The following is an 18728-nucleotide window of genomic DNA, read 5'->3' on the forward strand; positions in this document are numbered from 1 at the left end:
AAAATCCAGATCAGCATTTCAGAAAAAGGACACTGACTTTTTTTTGGCAAATGCACAGACATGAAACTAGTTGCTTTTTATTACAGTTGGTCACCGTTTTACAAGAATTTGGTAAATTGCATATAAAAATACAGCTTTAAAATGAGTATACAGAAATGAAAAATCTGAATGCACGAAGTTGAAAAGCTGAGGGGTGACAGCTGGAGATTAGATCTTAGCTACTGATCTGTTTGGCCTATCAAACAGTAAAACAAAACCATGATTTTTGCAAGTTTCTAATATTCTAGACAATCACTCTGAAAATGGAGACAGCTGGTAGCTTGTGCTTACCAACAAAGACCCAACTTCATCTGTGTGGGGCAGCTTCCTGCTGGCTCACTTCTGGTAATTTGGTTTGGAGGAAAGCATGCACCGTTGGCCAGATCTTGTTGGTTTCTGTTCCAGAGAAAGATTCCAGTACACCTTTTTTTCTAAAGGCGAGACAAAAGAACAAGTATAGACAAATCAGTATCTCCACTTCAGAGTTGAAAAATACTTCAAAGGTTGTCCTGGTGGAGGGGTATTGGCAACATTGTTGACATGTAAGAGTTCAGCCCCAAGAGCAACCATCTGTTTTCTAAAAGAAGAACCTAGGTATGTCAAAGGTTTCATGCTTTGTTTCTAGAGTGGTACACATGAAAGGGAGAGCAAAGTTAGTGACCATATCAGATCTGGTGTATTCCAAAAGAGAAAAAGCGCTCTGAGGTAGTCACTACTGAACTATGAAGAAAATGAAAAAGAATGAAGGGTTAGTCCTAAGGTAAGCAGGTACTACATAACAATCATTGGCTCTAAAAGCCTTGATCAAATACTAATACAATTTCATTGTTCTGTATAGCCAAGTGGGCAAAACACTAAATTTTAAAGTTATACCATGTAAACAGAGTAAAGATTTAAATAGAATTTGCCTTTGGAGTGACTGTTTAGTTGCCACATATATGTTCTGTCAATGGCATTTTTACAGAGTTCATTGTCATACTATGACTTGATAAAATAGGCCCTTATCCTACAATGCACCTGTGCCCCCAAGGAAGTCCACTGAAGTCAGTAAAACCATTGCTGACCTAAAGTACCCTCTCTTCAACCTCTTCCCTCCAGAGAAAGCGCTCCCTCCCTGTACAAGACATGCAGGGAATTACTGAAAGGGACTATTGGGACTATTTCTGAGTGACAAAAGGTCAGTTTAGTAATGGGATAAATGTCTAAACATCTACAGGGGAATCCATTATTGCCCCAATGGTATTCATAAAATATCTGCACCTTAACTAGAACACCTGTGCTTAAAGAGACAGATTTGGAAAAACCTATCAACTATTCCAAAGCTTGACTACTTTTCTCTCCCCATTTTCCTCCTGCAATGCAGTATACCATATTCTCACATCACACTCCTGTTTTTAAAATATCTGACTCATGTTTTGTATTAATTCACAAGTTTTTCTACCCACTCATGCCACTTACTGATTTTAGCCTTTTATCCCCTAGCAACTTTTACTACCTTAAGTCCTTGGCCAGCCATTGAGGTAAAAATATTGGCAGATATTTGATACAGTGAAAGTTCCGGGAAGGAAATACCTACTGAAACAGCTCCACGGTTGTGGAACTTGCCCTTGCTTTTGAAGTGTTGATCATTTTGATTGTTACTGTAAAGCTTCCTATGACTGCAGTAAAAGGTGCTGTACATCACTGTACCTTTTTGTTCCTGAAGTGCTCTTGGAAAAGAGGTTTTAATCAAGTAAATGGGGGGAGGGAGATCTACCCATAATCCAACATATGTCATTATACTTTTACTATTATTGTGTAACAAGTTGAGAGGGAAAGTGACTTAAATGCTAAGTGGTTATATCATTCACCAATGTGGTATTTGTGCATTTTAAGAGAAATGTTCCTGTTCATCCTAATGTGGAGAGAAGTGTTTGTTTATTTACTACTTACCGGTAATAGTCCAGAACAGGCTTTGTCTGTGCCTCATAAGCCTTCAGTCTCTTGGTAACAGTCTCTGGTTTATCATCATCACGCTGAACAAGTGGCTCTCTGGTAATATCATCAAGGCCCTAATTGTGGTTAAGAGCAAAATGACTTTATATTTCTGTTTAAGTGGACTTTGTGTTATTCTGTTAGTATCAATTTCTAGTTAGTCAAAGAAAAAACAGCTCTTAGCTAAAGTAGAGGACAAGCTACCGTCCATCTTATCGGTGAGATGTTTACTTTCAGCAGTATACAAAACATACTTAAACTCCAGATGCATGGAGTAGCTGTTTTCAGATTGTAGTAGAGGAGCACAAGTCAGTGAAGTCACATGTACTAAAAACAGAAACCTATGTATAGTGACCCTTGATGTATAGTGGAGCAGAATGGTGGATGTCTAGAATTGTTTCAGAAATGTCATGGACAACTGGTAGTACTAAAAGGCAGATACGATTTATGGTCTCTGAGAACAGCTTGTAAAAGGTGAAGAGCAGCATGGCCATATGGTTGGAAGATAGAATATGGAAGAGATGTTACAATGACTAGTGTATAGCAGACAGCATAAAAACCAACAGAGCAGAACATTTACGGGAATGACCAAACAGAACATGGGCCTAAACAGCAGGTTTTTACTTGAACCTCACCTTGCACTTTCAATTTCTTTTGGAGGCACTTTACACCTTTTAATAGTGAGGTTGAGTGATTTAAAACAGCAGTAGACTGAAAAGACTTTAGTGCTAACAAGGGGAAGTCATTAGAACTTAATCCTACATGATATAGGGCCAAGTTTTGCCCTCACTTACACACATGCAACACTCGTTGAAGTCATTTTTGTGTATCAGAGGACAGAATTTGGCCCACGGTATGAGGGACACTAAAACCTAAGCGGTCTCTTAACAGTTTTGACTAATCATATATTAAGCTGACTTGACCTGTGAGTTATACTAGCAAGTAGTTTTGGGATTGTTTTAAAAATACTTTAATCAACAAATTGTACCGGTAGCATCCTGTGATAAGCATATCAAAAGTCAGTAACGAAAAGCCATCATGCTCTTATAAGGACTCTGTTGCATTTCAGCCATTCAAGAATCCACTTCTTGATTTCACTCATGTGTTCCAAACTATTTCAGTGTACCACAATATGCATATTACAATTCCAGTACAGAGAACCTCTGCTTGAAGTAGGGAAAGAATGGGTTACAGGTGCATTTGATAAATACAATCACAACTCACACTTAGCTTTACATCTTACAGCTTAACACTTACAACATCTTTGGGAGGATTGAATTCAAGATTGTAGACTCTGCCACTACCAGGATGGATCCAGCGTGCAGTGAGCCGTTGTTTAATGGTCTCAAATGGCACATCCAAGTTAATCACAGTATCTATCTGACATGTTTCATCCAGAGCTTCTGCCTGTGGAACTGTTCTGGGAAAACCTTTAAGGAAAAATAAACTAGTAGTAGAGCAAAGGCAGAGTTACATTATTTAAACACACAGTAAATGGCCTGGATCCAACTTAAAGAAATTGCTAGTCACGTAGCACAACAATCTCTACTCTGGAGTATCACTTAACTTAGGGTCACCTCACTCCCTTTAGTTTTTCTGGATATCATCCCAGTGTCTCTCCTCTCCTACCCTCATTCCTCATTTCACTTGACAGCTACCTCCAAGGCAAAGTAAAAATCCTTAGTGCTATTATTTCCTCCCATTCATCTTTGTTCCATCACTGGCCACTTTGACTGGACATCAGATTTTGAAAAGTTCTCCACAAAATCCATTCTAAGCAGCCTGTGTAATCTCAACATTCCTTACAAAACTGATTTAACGCCAAGGCAGTGCAAAAGTCAGGACTAAGTAGGGAAGTAACTGGTAGTAGCCATAAAGGGTCAAATTCGTCCTTTGTGTTGCCACTGAAGTTTACTGGAGATGTTCCAGGGATTAATTTGCCTAAAAGGAAACTGACAACAGGCCCTACTCTAAACTATCTAGCGTCCAAAGTTCTACTAAAGAACGAGGTCAGTAAAAATATTTACTTAGGTTGTACAGGAGTCTGGCATCATTAACAAAAACTAGAAATATACTGATTTTTTTTTTTTTTGGCCTTTCAACCATACTTTTGAATCAAGGCAATAGTTAATTTTAATTCAATTATTTCAGATTAATAACAGATCTGAGCAGTGGAGTGTCTGAAGATAACATCTTTGTTACTGAATAAACCTAATCTACCTGAAGAGAAAGGGAACCAACGTTTCTCCACAAAGAGTTTAAGCACTTATTTCTAAAGCCTTGTTTATGTGGGGCAATTGACTAGCAATAGCTACAGAAGAAACTATTCCACTATTGCTATTCTGGAATAAGAGTTACTTTTCTGGAATAGTGTCCATAAGGTGAGTTATTCCAGATTTTAGCTATGGCAGTATATTTCCCCATGTAGACATGCTCTAGCAGGTTTAAACCGGAGAAAGCCCTTTTCGCATACCATTAGGAAATGGCAATTACCGCCCTATCATGAGAGTAAGGACAACTAAGGCAAAAGAGCCTTACAACAAAGCACATATTGAAAAATCTGAGAAGGCCTTACAGCTAGTATTTCAGCTTAATGACATGCCCGCAAAGTGAGGAACCAATTCACTTATGCCAAGTACTTCACTTTCTGTGTATGTGTTACAGTCCTTCAGGTCCTATTTGTGTTACAATAGATGATCCTCTCATTCCATTTCCTGAGATGACCTGTAGATGAGGGAATGTGTCTAAAAATTAGATGTGAGAGAGTGGGGAGTTGCAGCTCAGCAACTTCGTCACTCAGCCATTCTGTGCCTCTGTTTACTCAACTGGAAAACAGGTTTTACACTTCACAGGGCTGTTATGAGAGCTGAAGTGCTTCAAGACTCTTGGATGAAAGGTGCAGTAAGTACCATTTCAGTGAAATATTTGACCTACTGCTGTATCAAAAAAGGGTGTGTATACAAACCCAAAAAAGTATATGCAGTGGTACAATAAAGCATATATATAGTTTGAGTGCAGAGGAAAAGCGTTTACAGCTCTGCAAAAATAAACCTTACTCTAAAAAAGTCACTTCAGTGCCTACAAGCCTCAAGTCTCTACATCTGTAGTGGTTCAGTAAAAGCCAATAAACTGTTTTCAGAGTGCAGAAACTCACACTTTGCCATATCAGCATTACAGCAGCTCAGTAAACAACTCAGTTTAGTCTGCCCTGGAGCTACCCATGACAAACTGCAGTTGCAGAACTAAGGGTTTTCGGATGAACATGTTTAGTAGACCAATATTATTTATATAGCATATAAACTCTATTGAACTCCATGGAATTACACTAATGATGATTTTGGCCGAAGGTCCCTGTCCAAAAAGAGTTTGCAACCTAAACCGAGAGAGGACATGGGGACAGCATGTATCAACTGTGGAGCCTTGCTTCATTCTGTCCAATGAGTGCTGTCAGCTGTACGGCTGCACATTCAGGTTCACGCTGTTGCAGCTGACATTGAATGTGGTTAAAACTAAGGCACAGATCTGCAAAACATCCGTCTTATTGAATAGGTATTCCTGCCCCCATTCACTCACAGGATTAAACCTATGTATTCCAACAAGATAGAGATCCTTCAGGGGAAAAAGAAAAGCCAGTATGTGAACATATAATTATAGACTGTATACATACAAGAGGGCACAGCTGAATTTGTGTGTGCAATCTTAGTTTTGGTATTTCGTGGCTTGACTGTTTCACTTTGTAACTTTACCAAAAGAATGGTTATATCCTGAAAGAATAAGGATTTTTTAAAAAAAAAACTCAACTATTCTAGAACAAAAATTCAGCCATTTGTATTATACCATATGAGCTAGGAGCCCCAGTCGTGGATGAGATCCCCATTGTGATAGACGCTGTATGAACTAATACCATTTTGATCTTTCACCTTTCATCCAAGAATAACAAAATGTTTTATTAACGTTAATTAAGCTTCACACTATCCCTATAAAGTAGAATACATACTATTATCCACATTTTACTTATGGGGAAACTGAGGCAGAGAGGCTGTGATTTGCCCAAGGTCACATGGCAGTTTAATGGAAGAATCAGAAGCAGAATTCTGATTTTCTGACTCTCAAGACCCTGGCATAATTACTAGGTGTCCACTAATTGTCTTAGAAGTGAAAGGAACACAATCTTTCCAATCTACATTTCCTGTCTTTCCCACATGCAAATGATTTCCCCCTGTATCTTAACTTACCATCCAGCAGCCAGTGGTACCGGTGTAGATTTTTCAGCTCATTCAGCATCAACCGTGTCATGATATCATCTGGGATAAGCTGCCCTTGATCGATGTAGGTCTTGGCAATGACACCGACCTCTATGGAAGCAAAACAAGCATATACTAATGTAGCAATGCCCCTCAGCAGCCCGGATACAAATAACTTTAGTCAGAAGCCTCAGGGTAGAAGGGTTGTGAATTATAAGTGACTGACGTGTGATATTTTTTTAAATCTAAGAAAAAAATATTTTCCCCTCATTTTCACTACAATTTAGAGCAGATGCCAGTGGGGGTATTCACACTGAGTAAAGTTACTCATGTGTGTTTGCAGGATCAGGTCCTAGGACTGGAAACAGGAGAAAGTCACCAATAGAGCCTCTTTAAAAAGGTAGAACAAACCAAGAACACAAATGCTCTGGGCCCAGTAAGAATGAAAGGGCCTAACATTGCCTCATATTTCCTGATCAAAAAGTTGCAGTCCTATTGACTACTTTTCTGCATGTAGTTTAGCATTAAGTTCTACAGTATGGTGAACGTTAATGTCTTTTTCAGATGGATGACGTTTTACTAAAAGACAATATCAAAGTTCCAACTAGATGCCTCCTTGAGTATTTAAGAAAGCAACATGCGTCTGAAACACTATAGCTAGAGAATGTTATTTCTTTCACTTTATCCAGATTTACAAAGGAGTGTTTTTATAAGTGATATATGCTTTCATAAATCATTTGTGGACACTATTGTATTCACATGGTATTGACTAACATTTAATACCTGCACTCCTCCACTGGTTTGGTTAGATGGCAACCGTTTATTATGGTTGGTTTCCTCAAAAAACAAGAAGCACACAAAACATACCCTCACAAATTGCTATGTAAATATGCTATAGCTTAAGCAGAAGTTAGGGGTCTGATGTAGAAGTTATTTGGTGAGGTCCTCTGGCTGGTGTTATCCATGTCAACTAGAACATTGGTTCTCAACCAGGGATACGTGTACTCCTGGGGGTACACAGAAGTCTTCCAGGGGGTACATCAGCTCATCTAGATATTTGCGTAGTTTTACAACAGGCTACATAAAAAGCCCTAGCAAAGTCAGTACAAACTAAAATTTCATACAGACAATGGCTTGTTTATACTGCTCTATATACTATATGCTGAAATGTAAGTTTGAGAGCCACTGAACTAGACGATCATAATAGTCCCTTCTGTCCTTTAACTATGAAATTAGGACCCAGTCCTCCCAGTGTGGAACTTGATTGATTTTATACGTGGGGGATTTGCAGAACTGGATCATAACTGTTAATTCAGATACAGATGCTCCCCAATTTATACAATCATTCTGTTCCAGAACACTTTGCATAACTCCAGTTCTGCATAAGTCGGAAACATATACCTGACCGTTATGCCAAAAAAACCCAACCCTCCTATTTCTAGCTTATGGAACATTTTCCGTAAGTGCAGATTTGCGTAAGTCGGATCTTGCATAGCCCAGGGATGGTCTGTACTTACTTTCTTCTTGAGCTAGCTACAGGACCCCAAACAGGAGAGTTGTGTGGGAATGGGAAGACACCAAAAAACTACAAGTGCTAAAACCTTACAATTTTTAAGGTCTTGGCTGCAGTTCTTCTAATTAGAGTTTTCTGCATGCTTAAAGAACTATCAGAAGGCACTCAAGTACTATAGTGATGAGGGCAGTATGCAAACCTGAAGAGAAAAAGAAGCTTTTCATTTACAAAATATTACTAGCTCCTTCCTTAGCAAGTCTCAGATGGCTCAAATGCAACTGATGCACTCAAGCACTGGAAAAAGTGGCCTTCAGGTTTTGTTTGTTTTTAAAGCAGCAATAGAAGGGTAGGAACATCTTCCTTAATTAAGGCAAAGTGTTCATATTCACAACTAGGCTGTTCACAACACTCTCACTTAGAGATGGACATCAGCCACAGCAATCAGGTCCAGATTTCAAATATCCCCAGAGTCTAGGAACAGTCAAATTCAAAGTCATGGCAGTTTTAAAATCAAAACAACTTGAATCCAGACACTTCTATTTCTTTACCCATGCTACCCCTTTCCTATCCCAGGATGTGCTCTTGGCCCACCTTTCTCCAAATGGCACAGCTTTCCTTACTCTGCCTACATTGCAAAGAAATTTCCCTCACCATGATCAGCACTACACAGAAGGAAGAAGACATGGAAATCTGTTCCTCACGAGTTTAGTCCTGGTGAGCTACATACAGTTACATGGAGTGGGAGAACCTCTTCTTCATAAAATGGAAGGTGAGCCTTTCCCCACCACAGAATGGAGCTCCTAGGACCCCATATATTCCCCTCTGCTGGAGCCCTGAGGTTTCGGTGATACGGGAACACAAAGCAGGGGATTACACTCCTCTGCAGTCCCACCAGTTCCCACACAACAGCATGTGGGACAATTTAGGTTTTAGTTGTATAAACTCACTCTACTTGGTCTCCACTGTAGGTGCCCCTGAGCAGCCACAGGGCAGGAACTCAATTAATGGCACTACAGTTCCTCAGAAAAAAGAACTCTCATGCATTGAAATTCCAAGACTTTATCAAACCGTATTTGCTCCAGCCTTGCAAAAGCAAACAGCAGAATAGCCAGGATCTAAAAACCTCTCATGCAGGCACAAAGTGATCACTTTACTAGCGGGGTCAGAGATGAAGGAGGGGTTCAGGAGCAGAGGATCTACAACTGAAAGCATTAATCTGCCAACTACTATACCAATCAGGCTAGGAATATATTTTTATATTGTCCACATCATCCTTTATACACACATTTTGCAGAGTCTATAAATCTTTGCAAAGCCTATAAACAGTAGCTGTTCACCTCATCCTATATACACACACATTTTGCAGAGACTATAAACCTTTGACTCAAATACCTAGTACCCTGTAAAGTTTCACATTCAAGAGGTGTTATACTAGGGAAATGCAGCTGAGTTAAAGCTGGTCCTGTGTGTGTTATCCTGGGGGAAACTATGTCACACATTTCAGAAATCCAAATATTCACTCTTCTTCATTCCCCTCATTTTCTGCAAGTTCAAGTAATTTAGTAAAGAAGGGTCTCCCACCACAACAATATCATGAAACCAGCTCTCAGTGCTAACATCATGCTCTCATCATGCATATGCCTAGCTTAACCTGCTTTATTAGCATTACTGAGAGCTCCCCACCCTTGTTACCATTTCCATTTGCCCCAACTAGCACGGATCCTGTACCCAACTAGTTCTGGGTGTGGTTCGGGAAAAAGGGCAGGAACAACATACATTCCCTTACTGCAACTGCCAAACAAGTAGCTGCTTAAAGACAGATAACAAGCGTTTTTAAAATACACTTTTAAAGCATGTCAACTCTCCACCTGCTGCCATATTACTTTTATCTCAGGTGCTCTATCTAGCAGTAAGGGGTGTGGGGAATTCCCATTCTGACATCGCGGGCACACACTACAGATCCATGCTACTAGCATGGAGGGTTGGATTCATCACTCTACTGCAAGTTTAGCTATTTTCATTTACCAATGAAAAGAAAGGCAATTGGGACTGGGTTTTCTTTTTTTCTGGACAGCGGGGAGGGAAATGTCCGTACTGTGAGCAAAACCATGCTAGTTTTAACCCTGTTGTAACACTGCAGCGGTGTCAGGAACACCAGGGTTGTCCTAGTGTTTCAAATCTTGGAGAGTTTTGCAAACTGGAAAGAGGATCTCAATATGAGAGGGAGAGGGAAGGAACTGGATCTATTCTTTTATATACCTTACTACTTTGCTGCAGCAGAGGACCTTTGGCCTTGTCTACTCATGCAAATTGTATCTCTTATACTAGTGCAATTAAAGTGGCACACCCCCTAAGTGCAGACAGGGAAGGGAATAAACTTACTACTCCTGGGGGGATTCTGTGCCAAAAAAAATCAAAATTCTGCATATTTTATTTTTCAAAATAATGCACAATAATCACACCAGTTTCAATTGTTTTGGTAATTTATTTAAACTTCAATACAGAAAAAAAAAGTCACAATAACTATTCAACTTTCATGTGTTTAGGAAATGCTAAGTTACAAACACTTGGTAACTAATACCCTGCATTCCAGTTATAATCCTGGATTTTCATTTAAATTACATTACAGAACACCAAACAGAAAGAAAACAAGTAGAATGCCATTTTAAATTGCTCAGACTTTCACACATGAAAGTCATACAGTTTTGCTAATCATTGTCCTGGACCTGGCTCTTTGGGAAGTGCTTGATTCTGATTGTACTGACATTTTATTGACTGCTTGGTAAATGTTTTATTTGCCCTCAAAGTCTTTTTTGTTTTCAAATGGGTAAGTAAAATAAATCCTGAGCTGTAATCTAACCCCATTGTGCCACTGTGGCACAGGAAAACAGTGAGAAAGCAAAGAGATCTTCCTATCTGAGGATTCCCTTTCCTGTCATTTATAATAAGGCTCCTTTACATCACTCTGGCAATGTAAGGGCCTTAAAACTTTCACAGGTTTTATGCTCCTGGGGGTACTGACTGAGAATGGGAACAGTTAACTAACAATAGGAACATTAACAATGTTACTATGTAGGCAGGCTGCTACATTTTTGCCTCAGAGAATGAGCTCAATTAACTCAGGCAGGCTGCTACATTTCTGTTTCTAGTCTGCCTCATGCATAATAAAAAGCCCTACCCTTCCACACCAGCGAGCTTCAGTAGCCCCCCGCCACCCTCGGTGATCCATCACACAGGCCCCCTCCCCCTCTCTGAGGCTGCTCCAGGCACATTGGAACAGGCGCGCTGCCGGGGAAGAGGCGTGTGTCCCCTGGCAGATTTCTTGTGTGCTTTTTTGCGTGTGGGGCACAGAAAAATGTGAGCCATATGAATTCTGTCAGGAGTAGCTTATATCTGTGTAAGGCTCTTTATGTTAGTATAGCTACATCCACCCTAAGGTTGTGCTAACTGAAATAGTTATACCGGTACAAAACCTTCATGTATTTTTACACAGATCTGGGCCTCTGAAAATAATGTAGGACTTGATCTGGTGGACTGTGGACCTAGAGCCATTATAATTCTCGGTTCCTGCCAAAAGCATAAAATGGATGTCTATTTACAAAACTTCTGCAACAGCTTAGGGTGTCCTTGTGGGAAGTTACTGCACAGAGCCAACAAACTTCGACCATGTTCACCAGGCAACAGGTTGCTTAGCAACAGAGAAGGCATCACAAAATCTCCCCTCCAAAGCAGGAAAGCGTGATAATAAATGCAGACTGCTAAGGACCCTCAAGAACATGCATTCAATAAGACTCTTCTCTTCAACAACTGAACTCTTGCCAAAGTTTTTAACAGGGTGGCAGTTGCTGAAAAGGCAAAGTCTAACTCTAGTTAACCTTCTATGGATTAGTAAACAGTTGTAAATCTTTTTAATTTTCAAAAGAAGACCTGCTATAGAATTGAAAAATGTGGGTTTTTTCCACTATCTTCAAAACTCACAACATTTGTTTCTTTGTGGAAAACAAGACTGTTACCCCCAATTTTCCTACATAGTAATGTTAAAACTTTGAGAGGCATTTCCAACGAGCCTCCCATCCATCCCCTTCCTCCCAGTTACCACCAAACTTCTTGAGTGTGCCATCTACACCCACTCTCTCAGCTTCTGTCTTGATACTCACTCAAGATGGCTTCTGCTCTCCTCAAGGTCACCAATGGCCTCCCAGTGAACAAAATCTAAGGGATCCAGAACTTGCTATATAACTCCTTCCAAAAGTCTCTTCTCTATTCTCCTTCTCCATTTCTCCATTGCATTTCTCCGACTCTTCCTGGTATTTCCATAACTCAGTGTTCCCTTGGTTCTCCTCCTCCTGAGCTGGCTGCTCCTTCAGTGTCTTTGACAACTCCTGTTTCTCCTCCTGATCCTTCTGTGTTGGTATTGCTTAGGGTTTTATCCTCGTGTTCCCAATCTATGCTCACTCCCTAGATGTTATCTTCTCTCATGGCTTCAGCTACACACCTTTACATCCCCAAAACCTACCTCCCTGACCCTGATTTCTCCCATTCTGTTTAGTTTTGCATCGCCAACATCTCATCTAGATGTCTAGCAGCCTTCTTAAAACATCTCCCCATTTCTTAAGCACCTAGGAGCCCCATTCCAGGACCCCAGTATGGTAGGAGCCATACAAACACAGCCTCAAAGAACTTACAACCTAAGCACAGAACAACAACAGATAACTACAGACAGACTGATGCAGGAATACAAGGAAACAATGAGACAATATTGGTCAGCATGATAGGCAGTGGTCGCATGATAGCATAAGAGCAGCCTAACCACTGTCCAGTTAGTTATAGGCATCATAGCAAATAAGACTTTTTAAGAGGGAATTTGAATAAAGAAGTAGCTTTGCAGATGTTTACAGTGAGCACCTACCTAGTGTGAGAGGCAGCACAGGAGAAAGAACAATAGTGCTCCTCTGAAAATTTAACAAGGGAGCAATAGAGTCTGGGATCATATGCTGATCAGAGGAGGAAGTTGACATCTCAATGAGAGATAATAGGTGGGGAGTGGGGGAGGAAATAGGCCAAGCAGGGCCTTGAATGTAAAGGCAAGTAACTTATGTTTGATGTGACAGAAAAGGGAGAGCCAGTGAAGGGATGCATAGGGGCCGACATAGTCAAAGCAACAGGCAAGGAAAATGATCTTTGCAGCTGCTGGGAGCTACTCCCCTCATGGGGGTGGGGTGTTTTTTTTTACAGCGCTGTCTCCCAGCGCTGGTGCCTTGACGACACAGCCACGTTAATGTGCTGCCACAGCAGCACTTTAGCGTTGGTAGTGAAGACATACCGTCAGACTCTGACAGGGGTAAGACCATCAACTGACATCACGACTATTATTCGTCTGTTATTACCCACACACAGCGTAGCTATGTTTAAACCCAACAATGCCACCAACGGCTTACAAACAATTAAAATGTTAGTGTGGACAATACCCACGTTTGAAAATTCTGCCCATTGTTTTTTAAACAGTCACTGCTGACACAGTTACAACAGCTACTTGTAGACAGGGTAATATTAGGGGTTTGGTCTTTTTTGTTTTGTTTTTAAAAGACACTTAAGACTAAGGCAACATTCTGAAAAGCAATTACTGATTTCAGGCTCCTCATTTTCTGGCAGGCCAACCTGAGACATCTTAAAGAGGCCTGATTTTGAAAGAGAAAGTACTTAGCACTTTCTGAAAAGGCAGACCTCTTAATACCTCTGAGTTTGGGCATCCAGTATTTGAGGCACCTCAAAATCACTAGATACTTCTGAAAATCTTGGCCTATGTCACTAAATAGTCAAATAATGTTTGGTTAATAAAGGCGGGAGGGGAGCTTACCAACACAACCATGACAGAAGTGAGCACCTTTAAATATTTCCCTAACTTAGGGGGTCATCTCAACTCCTTTTGATTTCCATGGGTGTTTGGACTGGGCCCACAGGAACCAATGCAGTATAGATGGAACTTCAGTGTGTGCTTGTGACACTTTTTATGCCTTTTCCAGGGACAACATCTAAGAGTCTAGGTTTAAGATACCATTTAATATTAAAACCACAAGAACTAAACACCGAGCAATATGCTGTACTTTTACTGAGCACTCACTTCAAGCATGATTTTGCTGAACACTGCTTTATATCCAAGTGCTTTCAAGACATTAAAATCCTCATATAAATATTCCACAGAGATATTCATACATTAAATGAGTTTCATACCAGCTGCCAAAGCAAACACATAAAAACCCTCTGCAGACAACTAACACCGTAAGAAAAATAAAGGGGAATGCTTTAACCTATACTGCATATAGAGTCCAGCCACAATCAATGTTTCATCTATTTTTAACAAAATGTTAGAAAGAGGTGAAACACAGATGACCATTTGTATTTTATAAATGTGCCCAATTAATATTAACCCCATTTCTGCTGGTTCCTGATAAAGCCCTCCGCTTTAAAGCTATCAACATTTCATCTGTGGTGTCAGGACTGTACCTTACCCCACCTACCAAATTGCAATCAAATGGACTACAAGGATGCGGGGAGGGTGTCCTGTGGATAACATGATACTGTCTAGGAAAGGGAATTAAAGTACAGCTAAAAATGCTTCTAATAATAAAACCATTACTTTCCCCAATAAACCCTGACTGTAGTTGCCCCTGGAATGTTATGTGATCATGAATGAGAAGGGGCATGTTTCATAAGATAATATCTCTACTAAGATATGGTTCATACAAGAAAAAGTATGACAGCCCAGAATTCAACAAAAGCCTTAAGGCATCAGTATCACTGCCAAGAAGCAGTGTTTCACTATTATGAATTGTGACTGCTTAACCAGTTATTTGGGACACTAAATCTATCCCCTTACCTCCAGATTATTGTGTTTCTACTTAACTATATGTACACATAAGATTTGTTTCTCAGCACCTCAACACCTTTTAAGTATGTTATTTAATTTAAACACGTGACCAAAAAGGCCCCCCTGCGTTTCACCAGTTCAGCTCTCCCAATTTGCATCACCTAACCTCACTCCCTCTTACCAACCTTTGGAGTCTCTGAAAGGAGAAGGAGCTGTTGTCTTCTTCTGGGCTCACTCTCCCCCTCCCAGTTGATCTTATTATTAATCATGTCATGCATTTATGTAACACCTTTCAACCCAAAAGAACTCAATGCACTTTACAAACTATGGCCCAAGTCTTCAGAAGTCCCCCGCTAACTGTGAAGTCATTCCAAAGTCAGTAACTTGGGTCCTGGTTTTTAGAGCACCCACTTCAACTGAAGTCCATCAGAGATGTGAGCACTCAGTACCTCTGGGGGAAAGATATGTCAGACATCTCAAATACTGGACATTTGTTACCAAGCATGTAACTGTTTCACCACTGAAGTGTAAACCCCTGGCAGCAGGAATGGATTGTGGCATGCATGCAACTCGCATGCAATCTGAACAAGGGAGTTATGGCCAAGGACACCCAGGCAAACTCTTCACTGAGTGCGGTGAACTGAATGGCCGAAGACCCATTCCCCAAACCACAGGCTATTTTGATTTACCGATCTCAGAAGGACAAAGGGCCCACACGGTCCCCGAAGGGAATTCAAGCTCAGATCTAGGCGAGGGAGCCAGGGGACTGCAGGATCCCCATTACCCAAACAGCTGAGGCTACAGGCAGTTTATTCAGGAGCGAGGAGCTGGGCGGTCAGTACACACAGGCAGCTCCTAGAAACTCCTCTGCCTTGGCGACAGGGGCAGGATAAATGCCACAGCCAGGGGCGGGGAGGCTGGGAACACAGGGACGTACTGGGCTTCGGAGCCTCCCTGTGCCAGCGCAACCATCCCCCCTTCAAAATGACTTTCGCTTCACCAGCCGGCCCCCGGCGCTGCAGGGTCGGCAGCCTCCGGGGGGAGACACGACGGCCGCTGCCTGGGCCCCCTGCCCGCCCCTACCTGTCCTTCTCTGCAGGTTGTCCCGGAGCAGGTCCCCGCTGGAGAGGTGCTTCAGGGCGAAGTGCTTGACTATGCGGGAGGACACGGTGCCCTTGCCGGAGCCCGGCGGGCCCATGATCACGGCCCGCAGCAGCGGCCGCACCACCATGCCGAGCCGCCGCGCTGGGGCTGGCGGGAGGGGACCCGTTTCGCGGCCCGGCGCCCGGGGAACCCTTCTCTGGCGCTGCGGCCGCTGCGCATCCCGCGCGGCGCGGAGCCCTGGGCTAGGGGCGCGGCCGCGGGCGCAGCCGCTGCGGGACTGCGCTGCACTCGCGGGGCCAGGAAGTGGAAGCGCTGCCTAGAAAGCCCAGCCCAGCCCAGCCCCTCCTCCCCGCCTTCAACCTTCCCCTCCCCGGCCCGTCTGTCTGTCTCCCCCCGCTCTGGCCCGCGGCTCCAGCTCCGAGCCCCAGGCTCCCGTGCAGCAGCGACCCCCGCCCGTCCGGCAGGGCTGCCCCGGGCCGGGGAGGCTGGTAGGAGCAACCGGCGCTGGTCCTAAAAGGCGCCTTATGCCCCCGTCAAACCCTCACGCAGCCGCTGAGGGCAGAGCAGCCACTAGTTTAGCTGCGGGCCCTGGGGCCGCCGGGCGGGAAAGAAGAAAAGTCGGAGGGGGAGATACAGAAGGAAAGAAAGAAGATGTTGCCAGGGCAGGAAAGCGGGCCGCTGTAAAGGTGCCCTCCGCCTGTCATGAGTCAGTGGCCCAGTTCAAAAGGACTTGCCAGGGTCTGAGTGGGAATTGACAGAGGAGGTAATGTTGGGGTTGCCTGTTTAATTTCATATCAACCCTATAACATCGCCTCCAGAGTGAACGTTTTCGCACTGCTCTAGTCATCTCCTTGAAGGCCTTGGCTGGGACATCCTGTTTGGCAAACAAATCCATATTCCAGCTAAGACAAAGCAAACAGGGCTGTACAACAGTTCACAGGCTGCAAGACAGCTCTGTGTCCATTAGTTCTTCAGGGAACTAAGTGAAGCAGCTCAAGATGCAAACAGTCAAAGATGAAACTTTTCAAGACACTAAATAAAGCAAAAACTAAACAATGCAGAAATTTAGGTAACAAACAAAATCATGCTTTAGAACGGGGTGGCCAACCTAAGCCTGAGAAGGAGCCAGAATTCACAGATTTACATTGCCAAAGAGCCACAGTAATACGTCAGCAGCCTCCCCCCCACACACTCCCAGTGCCTCCCACCCACCAATCAGCGCCTCCCTCTCACCCCCCCACCTTCTGATCAGCTGTTTCCTGGCATGGGGGGAGGGTGCCAGCGAGGACAGGGCAGGCTCAGGGGAGAAGGCGGGAAGGGGTGGAGTGGGGGCAGGGCCTGTGGCAGAGCCAGGGGTTGAGCAGTGAGCGCCCTCCGGCACATTGGAAAGTTGGTGCCTGTAGCTCCAGCCCCAGAGTCAGTGCCTATACAAGGAGCTGCATATTAACTTCTGAAGAGCCACAGGCTGGCCTCCCCTGGTTTAGAAGATGCAGCACAAGCGGAGGATGATGCCGGATATCTACATTAAGAAGGGCTAAATTTTCAAACAAATGAGCATGAGCTGCATGATTAAAATGAGCAATTGCACACATAATTGCACTAGTATGCATTTTAGTATTTTCAGCAAGTGATGCTAAAGAGCATAACACTTACTGAGCACCCAAATCCTTGTCTACAGTAAGGATTAGCCCTGATTTCAATCATTGGTGGCCCACAATGGAGTTCAGCTGCATCCGTCTAAGATTTTCAAAACTATGAACCTAAAGTTAAGCTCCTAAATCCTAAATAGCTCAAGGCCTAAAACCCGATTTTCAGTTGCTGGGTGTTCAGGACTTTTGAAAATCATACCATTAATTTAGGTGCCAAACTATGGATTTTTTAAAAAATCTTGCCCCCCTACCACAGACGAAGGAAGATGTGATTAGCATTGGCTGAGATAAATCCAGTTTCAAGGAAGGGTAAACTCAGTCAGTGCAAATTGCTGCTTTCCTCCAGTTCCCCTTAAGTCCTCTTGCCAAGTTTTGTACTATAATCACATTTTCCCATTTTTAAAAAAGTTTGTCCATACCCTAATACTGTGTGAAGCCTCTGGCAACCAGGAGATATGGCAAAAAGAGAAACAGTGAAAGTGACTATCTAGTAAGTACTGACAAATGCACAAAGTAAATGAACTGAAACAGATTTTTTCCCTCTAATTTCTTAGTAGTTTTAGATGTTGCTTGCAACAATAGTCAGAAAAACATTTTCAGGCAGAAATATGATAGTTTATATTAATGGTGTCCCTTCAAACATGGTATATAAATATATGTCTATGTGTAGGAAATTTATTTGAAAGCGCTCTGTAATGGTTTGTTCTCAAGTTCCAAAAAATAAGATATTGGAGAGAGAGAATTGATGTTACAAAATAAATATAAATGTTTTCTTTCTCATGAGTGACAAGGAGGATGAGGTAATATCTCTTAATGTACCAACTTCTGTTGGTAAGAGAGAAGCTTTTGAGCTTATACAGAGGTCTTCTTCAGGTCTGGTTGCTTTCTCATGGCCTGTGTGTTTAGTATTAGTAAAGTTAAAAAGGAAACCTCTCGTGTCCTGTTTGTAGATCCTCCACTGAGTGTGCAACTACAGCACAATAATCTGCAGAGTGGAGTTTGGTTATTGTTGCTGATATTACTTCAGTTCTGGCATGGAGATGAGAAAGGTTGAAAAGGTTGCCGTCAGTCCAATATTGGATGCCAATGCCCTGTGGCAAACCATCTTGGGTTAACGTTTTCATAGCTGCTTAGAAAATGGAGAAAAGGGTCGCTGCCAGTACACAGCCTTGTTTTACACCAGTTCAGATGACAAAGGGCTCAGAAGTAGAGCCACGGCACAGAATGGAGGCAGTCACTGGTCGTGGGCTATAAAATAAGGGTAAATATATTACAAAAATCAGCCACGTAGTAAAAAACATCACTGACTCCTCCACAGGCCAGCTCCTTGTTCTAGT

The 18728-nt window shown here is 42.4% G+C and overlaps 1 protein-coding gene across 1 annotated transcript; it reads right to left on the minus strand.

Moving 5' to 3' along the window:
* Positions 1–57: 57 nt before the first annotated feature.
* Positions 58–16026, minus strand: AK3 (adenylate kinase 3). The gene is made up of 5 exons (XM_073345253.2): positions 15722–16026; positions 6249–6368; positions 3271–3443; positions 1972–2090; positions 58–470 (listed from the first exon to the last, which is right to left on the minus strand). Exons 1-5 carry the CDS (start codon positions 15867–15869, stop codon positions 347–349), a joined length of 684 nt encoding a protein of 227 aa, XP_073201354.1. The 5' UTR covers positions 15870–16026; the 3' UTR covers positions 58–346.
* Between the last annotated feature and the right edge of the window lie 2702 nt (positions 16027–18728).

Source organism: Lepidochelys kempii, chromosome 5, assembly GCF_965140285.1.
Source record: "Lepidochelys kempii isolate rLepKem1 chromosome 5, rLepKem1.hap1, whole genome shotgun sequence".
NCBI lineage: Eukaryota > Metazoa > Chordata > Testudines > Cheloniidae > Lepidochelys > Lepidochelys kempii.

What these genes read in the sequence shown, in the direction of transcription:
- AK3 (XM_073345253.2), bottom strand. Translation starts at nt 15,869, where the DNA reads ATGGTGGTGCGGCCGCTGCTGCGGGCCGTGATCATGGGCCCGCCGGGC. An exon ending in CAACCTGCAGAGAAGGACAG is followed by an intron (nt 6,369 to 15,721) that starts GTAGGGGCGGGC and finishes TTGCTTCCATAG; the next exon opens with AGGTCGGTGTCATTGCCAAG. An exon ending in GTACCACTGGCTGCTGGATG is followed by an intron (nt 3,444 to 6,248) that starts GTAAGTTAAGAT and finishes TTTTCCTTAAAG; the next exon opens with GTTTTCCCAGAACAGTTCCA.